The 8181-nt window shown below is 41.7% G+C and overlaps 1 protein-coding gene and 1 pseudogene across 1 annotated transcript in view; one reads left to right on the forward strand and one right to left on the reverse strand.

Moving 5' to 3' along the window:
- Positions 1-8181, forward strand: part of LOC105546400 (chromosome unknown open reading frame, human C14orf37) — a 339900-nt gene that overhangs the window by 180971 nt on the left and 150748 nt on the right. Inside the window, exon 3 of the mRNA XM_011989586.1 lies at positions 4345-5766. Coding sequence (XP_011844976.1) covers positions 4380-5766 — 1387 coding nt within the window. The 5' untranslated portion in view covers positions 4345-4379. The remainder of the gene's footprint in view (positions 1-4344; positions 5767-8181) is intronic.
- LOC105546398 lies at positions 2115-2535 on the reverse strand (annotated as a pseudogene).

Here is an 8181-nt window from a genome sequence, read left to right on the forward strand (position 1 = left end):
ACCTGGGTGACAGAGCAAGACTGTCTCAAAAAAAAAAAAAAAAGATGGGCACAGTGGCTCATGCCTGTAATCCTAGCACATTGGGAGATTGAGGCAGGTGGATCACTTGGGGTCAGAAGTTCGAGACCAGCCTGGCCAACATGGTGAAACCCCATCTCTATTAAAAATACAAAAATTAGCTGGGTATGGTAGTGGGCACCTGTAATCCCAGCTACTTGGGAGGCTGCGGCAGGGGAATCACTTGAACCTGGGTGACGGAGGTTGCAGTGAGCCGAGATGGCGTCAGTGCACTCCAGCCTGGGCAACAGAGTGAGACCCCATCTCAAAAACAAACATACAAACAAACAAAAACAATGCTAGCTAACAGTATGTAATTTAATATTCAGATATGTTTGTTTCAAACCCCCATTTGCATATGGGGAAACTTAGCATCCCTCTCATTATCATTGCAGATTCTTTGGGGACTTAACATTTCTTCTAGTCATCTCTGGCTTCCGTTTTCTTCTGCTAAATTTGTAATCCCTGATATGCTGTTTCTTTTCTGCACATGACACTATTATACTCATGATGCCATTCCATTCCTGTATTTCCCTGACACATCGTGGACTCAAGATTTCTGTGTAACAAATTACCCCATAGCTTAGTGGCTTGAAATAACAATAATCATTTGTTACTTTGTACCAGTTCTATGCATCACAAATTTGGAAGTAACTTAGCTGCGTGGTTCTGGCACAAAGTCTTTCAAGAAGGTGTAGTCAAGATGTCAGCCGGGGTGCAGTCATCCGAAGGGCTGACTGGGGCTGCTGGACCAATTTCCAAGATGGTACACTCATATGGTGGTGGTAGTTGGCAGGAAGCCTTGGCTCTAAATCCATGGATTCCTTTTTTTCTCACGTAGAAAAAGTCAGTCTTCTTGTGCTGTGTGGTGGTGCGTGCCTGTGGTCCTACTTACTTAGGAGCTTGATGCAGGAGGATTGCTAGAGCCCAGGAGTTCAAGTCCAGCCTGGGGAAAGAAAAAAAGAGAAGGAAGGGAAGGGGAGGGGAGCTCACACCTGTAATTTCAGCACTGTGGGAGGCTGAGGCAGTTGGATCGCTTGAGGTCAGGAGTTTAAGACTAGTCTGGCCAACATGGTGAAACCCCATCTCTAATAAAAATACAAAAATTAGCTGGCCATGGTGGTGCATGCCTGTAGTCCCAGCTACTCGGGAGGCTGAGGCACAAGAACTCGGGAGCTGGAGGTTGCAGTGAGCAGACTCGCACTACATTCCAGCCTGGGCGACAGAGTGAAAGTCCGTCTCAAACAAACAAACAAAAAAAGAAACAAAAAAAAGAGGAAGGAAAGAAAATTCAGCCTTCTTTTTGTCTTCAGCTGTGTAGATCATGTCCTGAGGACTTTACCTTTCTTCCTTCTTGAAAGGACCTACAAGACTAAATGAGATAACACGTGGAAGCTTTGAAACTCCTTAAGGGAAGAAGGCCCTATGATAATAAATTTATAAATTTCACATGTGCACATCATTTGCTTAACTTAGATCATTGAATGATTAGACATGAAAGAGAAAAAAATGTAAACTTTATAAAGTTGAGGTTTTTATTTTAGAATTTTAGTTTCAAGGTTTAATTTTCTAGAAAACTTGCAACATCTCTGAGAAATTTCTGATGATGGGAAGAGAAAAGGTCCTACTCAGCAAAATAGATAAAAAAAAAAAGAACTGAAACTCTTAAATGTGGGGGGAAATTAACAATTTTAATATAGTTTTAGTTGTAATGAGAATGTGAGTAGTTTATTTTAAATACTACAATACATTTTTTATCTTATAATAATGGATATTCAGTAAAGATTGCTAATTTTAAAATATATTTTTTTCTGAAACTATTAACCTTGCTTAAACTCTTAAACCTTTTCTAATCCTTCAATTTTGAAACATGTTTTGCCTGTAATTTGTATAGTTGTTGCAGAGAATAACAAATGATTTAAGCATTTAAAAATACATATTTTCTTTCTTTCTTTTTTTCTTTTTTCTGCTCTAGTCAACGAAAGGGACACTTTATTGTGGCTCCAAGGCCATGGGTCCTGGGCAGAAGGCTGCTGCCCTTCGAGGAAGGAAGAACCTTATTTGACCTTCTTCTTGGGGTACAGGTTGTTGCTGTGGCCACATTTCTTCTTGCGGCAGTTGATAGCACGGGGGTGCAGGCAAGCATAGCCCTTGCGGCAGATCATCTTGTCGCAGTTGTATTTCTGGGTGAGCTGGCGGAGGAAAGGCTCAGTAATGCCACCTCGCAGGCACAGCACCAGGTTTAGGGTGGACTCTTTCTGGATGTTGTAGCCTGAGAGAGTGCGGCCATCCTCCAGCTGTTTCCCAGCAAGTATCAGATGCTGCTGGTCAGGTGGGATACCCCTCCTTGTCTTGAATTTTGGCTTTGACATTCTAAATGGTGTCACTGGGCTCAATCTCAAGGGTGATGGTCTTGCCCGTGAGGGTCTTCACAAAGATCTGCATCTCTGCGTCTGCTGCTCGGCTGCCTCGCTGAAGAAAAAGAGCTAAAAGACACATTTTCATTGAAAACTATTTACTTACTTTGAAAAACTCTTAAAAGTAACTGGTGTTCAGCATTTAATGCTGATATTTAGTGTTTTCAAACATACTTTTCTTAGTCCATTTGGGCTGCTATAACAAAGTATAATAAACAGGATGTTTGTAAACAACAGAAGTTTATTGCTCACAGTTCTGGAGACTGGGAAGTCCAAGGTCAAGGTGTCAGTAGATTTGGTGTCTGGGTAGGGCCCACTTTCTGGTTCACAGAAGGCACCTTTTCGCTGTGTCCTACATGGTGGAAGGGGCCAGGGAGCTCTTGGGGTGTCTCTTTATTTTATTTTATTATTTCGAGATGGAGTTTCCCTCTTGTCGCCCAGGCTGGACTGTGATGGCATGATCTCAGCCCATTGCAACCTCTGCCTCCTGGGTTCAAGTGATTCGCCTTCCTCAGCCTCCCAAGTAGCTGGGATTACAGATGCCTGCCACCATGCCCAGCTAATTTTTTTGTATTTTCAGTCAAGACGGGGTTTCACCATGTTGGCCAGGCTAGTCTTGAACTCCTGACCTCAGGTGATCTGACTGCCTCTGTCTCCCAAAGTGCTGGGATTACAGGCGTGAGCCACCTCGCCTGGCCCTCTTTTATTTATTTATGTATTTATTTTTGAGATGGAGTCTCCTGTCCAGGCTGGAGTGCAGTGGCATGATCTTAGCTCACTGCAACCTCCACCTCCCAGGTTTAGGCAATTCTCCTGCCTCAGCCTCCCGAGCAGCTGGGATTACAGGTTTGCGCCACCATGCCTGGCTAATTTTTGTATTTTTTTTAGAGATGGGGTTTCACCATGTTGGCCAGGCTGGTCTCAAACTCCTCACCTCAGGTGATCTGACTGCCTCTGTCTCCCAAAGTGCTGGGATTACAGGCGTGAGCCACCTCGCCTGGCCCTCTTTTATTTATTTATGTATTTATTTTTGAGATGGAGTCTCCTGTCCAGGCTGGAGTGCAGTGGCATGATCTTAGCTCACTGCAACCTCCACCTCCCAGGTTTAGGCAATTCTCCTGCCTCAGCCTCCCGAGCAGCTGGGATTACAGGTTTGCGCCACCATGCCTGGCTAATTTTTGTATTTTTTTTAGAGATGGGGTTTCACCATGTTGGCCAGGCTGGTCTCAAACTCCTCACCTCAGGTGATGCACTCACATTGACCTCCCAAAGTGCTGGGATTACAAGTGTGAGCCACCGTGCCTGGCCCTGGGGTCTCTTTTATAAGGGCACAAATCCCATTCATGAGTGTTCTGCCCTCATGAAGTCATCACTTCTCAAAGGCCTCACTTCCTAATACCACCATGTTGCTGATTAGGTTTCAACACATGAATTCTGGGAGCCACAAACATTCAGAATGTGGCAACACTTAAGTTATTTGAATGAATGTGTAAGACTTTTTATTTCTTTGACATGTTATTTCTACATCATTTGACTACATGGTTAATAGAGGAATTTGGAGAGAATATTGCAAATGTGACTTCAAGGGTAATTTATTTCAAGTAGGTATTTAAGAAACAATGAACTTAATACTTGAACTATGTGTACCTTTTTCTAGGGAACCTCTAGTTAAATCAGCAAAATTCAGCAGGGAAAAATGAACTGGGTTATCCGTGTCTCAAAGGTACAAAGAAATAGAACAGTCCTCTCCTACCTACCATCTCTGTGTGTTATAAAGTCAAGGAGATTATTTTACTTACGGTTTAATTTAAAGAGACTTATTTACAACACGTATTTATATGACAGTTTGATATGCTTTATTTTTCTGCAGGATTCAATTACTGGACTTGTCAACTCTGCCAGTGTATGTGCCATTTCTCTTCCACTATGAGTGGACCGATTGTATTGCACATTTGTCTGGCTTTCTGTAGCCTTCTACTTTTCAACGTTGCCACACAATGTCTGGCCTTCCCCAAAATAGAAAGGAGGGAGATAGCACATGTTCATGCGGAAAAAGGGCAGTCTGATAAGATGAACACCGATGACCTAGAAAATAGCTCCATTACCTCAAAGCAGACTCCCCAACTGGTGGTCTCTGAAGATCCAATGATGGTGTCAGCAGGACCATCGGCAACATCATTAAATAAAGCATTCTCTATTAACAAAGAAACCCAGCCTGGACGAACTGGGCTCATGCAAACTGAACGCCCTGGTGTTTCCACTGCTACTGAGTCAGCTGTCCCAGCAGTTGAAGAAGTATTTGGTTCCAGCCAACCAGAGAGAATATCTCCTGAAAGTGGACTTTCCAAGGCCATGTTAACCATTGCTATCACTGCGACTGCTTCTCTGACTATTGATGGAAAGGAGGAACTCCTTACAAGCACTAACTTTCAGCCCATTGTAGAAGAGATCACAGAAACCACAAAAGGTTTTCTGAAGTATATGGATAACCAATCACTTGCAACTGAAAGTCAGGAAGGGGCTGGTTTGGGACATTCACCTTCATCCTATGTGAATACTAAGGAAATGCTAACCACCAATCTGAGGACTGAGAAATTTGAAGCAGACACAGACCACAGGACAACTTATTTTCCTAGTGCTGAGTCCACAGCAGGCACTGAGCCTGGAAGCCTCACACCTGATAAGGAGAAGCCTTCGCAGATGACAGCTGATAACACCCAGGCTGCTGCTACCAAGCAACCACTCGCAACTTCCGAGTACACCCTGAGTGTTGAGCGAGAAACTGACAGTCTGCTGGGAGCCCCAGAAGTCACAGTGAGTGTCAGCGCAGCTGTTCCAGCTGTCTCTGCCTCAAGTGATGAGTGGGATGACACCAAATTAGAGAGTGTAAGCTGGATAAGGACCCCCAAGCTTGGAGACAATGAAGAGACTCAGGTGAGAACGGAGATGTCTCAGACAGCACAAGTAAACCATGAGGGTATGGAAGGGGGCCAGCCTTGGACAGAGGCTGCAGAGGTGGCTCTGGAGCTGCCTGAAGGAGAAACACACACGGGCACAGCCTTGCTAATAGTGCATGGGAATGAGCGATCACCTGCTTTCACCGATCAAATTTCCTTTACCCCCACAAGTCTAATGGAAGACATGAAAGTTTCCATTGTGAACTTGCTCCAAAGTACGGGAGACTTCACGGAATCTACCAAGGAAAACAATGCCCTGTTTTTCTTAGCGACCACTGTTTCTGTCTCAGAATATGAGTCTGAGGCAGACCAACTGTTGGGAAATACAATGAAAGGTAAAAGAAAGAAAAAGAAAAACAAGCTTTGGTTTAATTTAGAAACTTTCAATTTTTTTTTTAATGGCAATTTAGAAATAGATTGAAGTTTTAATGAAAAGCAGGCCAGGTGCAGTGGCTCATGCCTATAATCCCAGCATTTTGGGAGGCCGAGGTGGGAGGATTGATTGAGCCCAGGAGTTTGAGACCAGGCTGGGTGATATAGTGAGACCCCTTCTCTGAAAAGGAATAAAAAAAATGAAATTTGAAAAATGAAGAAAAGCAGAAGCATACAAATACATCATCTATTTTATATAAAAATTACACCCAATTCCTGTCACCCGAGCACTTTGGGAGGCCAAGGCAGGCAGCTAGCTCACTTGAGGTCAGGCGTTCGAGACCAGCCTCGCCAACATGGTGAAACCCCATCTCTACTAAAATACAAAAATTAGCTGGGCGTGGTGGCAGGTGCCTGTAATCCCAGCTACTCAGGAGGCTGAGGCAGGAGAATTGCTTGAACCTGGGAGGCAGAGGTTGCAGTGAGCCAAGAGTGTGCCACTGCACTCCAGCCTGGGCGACAAGAGCGAAACTTCCTCTCAAAAAAGAAAAAGAAAAAAAAATTACACCCAAATATAAATCCTGCCTACAGACCAGTGTTCTTTAACGGGAGATAGTTTTGTTTTACTTTACCCTTCCCCCAGGGGACATTTAGCAATGTTTGGAGACATTTTTCATTGTTAGAACTGAGGGGTGCTAAGATATTGCTAAATATCTTAGACTACGTAGGACAGCCCCTCATAACAAAGAATTATCCCAGCCAACATGTTAATAGCTCTGAGGTTGAGAAACCCTGATACTATTATTTTTATTTTAGACTAATATTTTTCAAACATTTTACTATGAAAATGTATAAATATACAAGAAAATGTGAAAGAATTAGCTATATTTTTAAACTGTAATAAACAATCTTGGATACTTACATACACATTGTAAAATATGCTCACATCCCTTATATTTGTTACAAAAAAAGTTTATGTAAGTACTGTAGTTATCTCATGGTATTAACTATATGAATTTTCTAATTTTGTTTTCCTAAAACGAGAACATTTAGAAATAAGGAAGGGTAGGTAGGGTGGAAGATAAATCATCTGCTTGCTTGGTTCTGCATTTTCTACTTTCTTTTGGCCTTTGCATCTGTGAATATTATAAGCTGGAAAGCCTTCTATTTGTTGTTGACGGATAATGGTTTTCTTTTATTATGGGTAGTTGGACAGATAACAACATTGGAAAGGAAAAGCTTAGTGTAATGTTTACATGCTCATTTCAATTTGTTTTGGAACATGTACAACTGTTACTTCAGCCAATTAGCCCAATTAATGGAAAATATCAAATCAGTAATATGTTTTATAAGGTGTTGAGATTGAATTAAAATGGTGAAAGATCACCTGATAAATGACAAAAGAAAGATTGAATTTTACATGTCTAATTCATTTTTATTTAAAGACTGAAAGACCTAGTATGCTGTTAAGTTTTCATAGAAGCTTCCATAAAATGTCTTGTAAGTTGGTTTTTACATGGAGTTGGATTCACATGGCCATGAAGACCTTAGATATGACTGAGCAACAAGTTTACTTCAGTTCTTCATAGAACTTTTATTTTTGGAGCATTAAGTCATACAGCCCCAGACTGTTCACTGCACAATTGAATCCATGATTCTTATGTACTAAACTTGTATTGGCTTCTATTAATACAGCCTAGCAAGTAAAATGGAATTGGTAATTTCCTGATTATTTTGATTTTTGAATATGGTTCTTAGTCATAATTGCCTCAGCAAATTGTAATCTTTTAACAGGCCACTTCTTTTTATTCCTAGCACATAGCACAATTCCTGGCACATAGTAGGTACTCAGTAAATATCCTTTCAGTGGATTTCCAGATGAGGATAGAGAACCATGCAGGCCTACCTTATCCAAAATCAAACAATTTCTAAATGTTCTTTGTACCAAGAGGAACAGTCAATTTATTCCTTTTGTTTTACTTTTTTTTTGTCCCATAGAGTTAAAAGGAATGGGAAAGATTGCAGTTTTTGACAGCAGTTGTTATAGAATAGCCAAAATGTTTTACTACTCAGTTTCAGGTGATCATAAGTATTTTTCTGAAGTAAACAACTCAAATGCTAATCATTTAGAGTCCAGGGACCACTTAGGACATTATCTTCTTCAGAATATTCATTGATTTCTGGTGTTTTTGGATATTATTAACAGATGAGTACGTTGAGATTATAGTCAGCCCTTTGAGTCAGCTGCTTCAACTGAAGATCAGGTTTTAAAAATAATCTATAGGCCGGGCACGGTGGCTCAAGCCTGTAATCCCAGCACTTTGGGAGGCCGAGACGGGTGGATCATGAGGTCAGGAGATCGAGACCATCCTGGCTAA

This window comes from Mandrillus leucophaeus, unplaced genomic scaffold (assembly GCF_000951045.1).
Source record: "Mandrillus leucophaeus isolate KB7577 unplaced genomic scaffold, Mleu.le_1.0 Scaffold359, whole genome shotgun sequence".
In the NCBI taxonomy this organism is placed as follows: Eukaryota; Metazoa; Chordata; class Mammalia; order Primates; family Cercopithecidae; genus Mandrillus; species Mandrillus leucophaeus.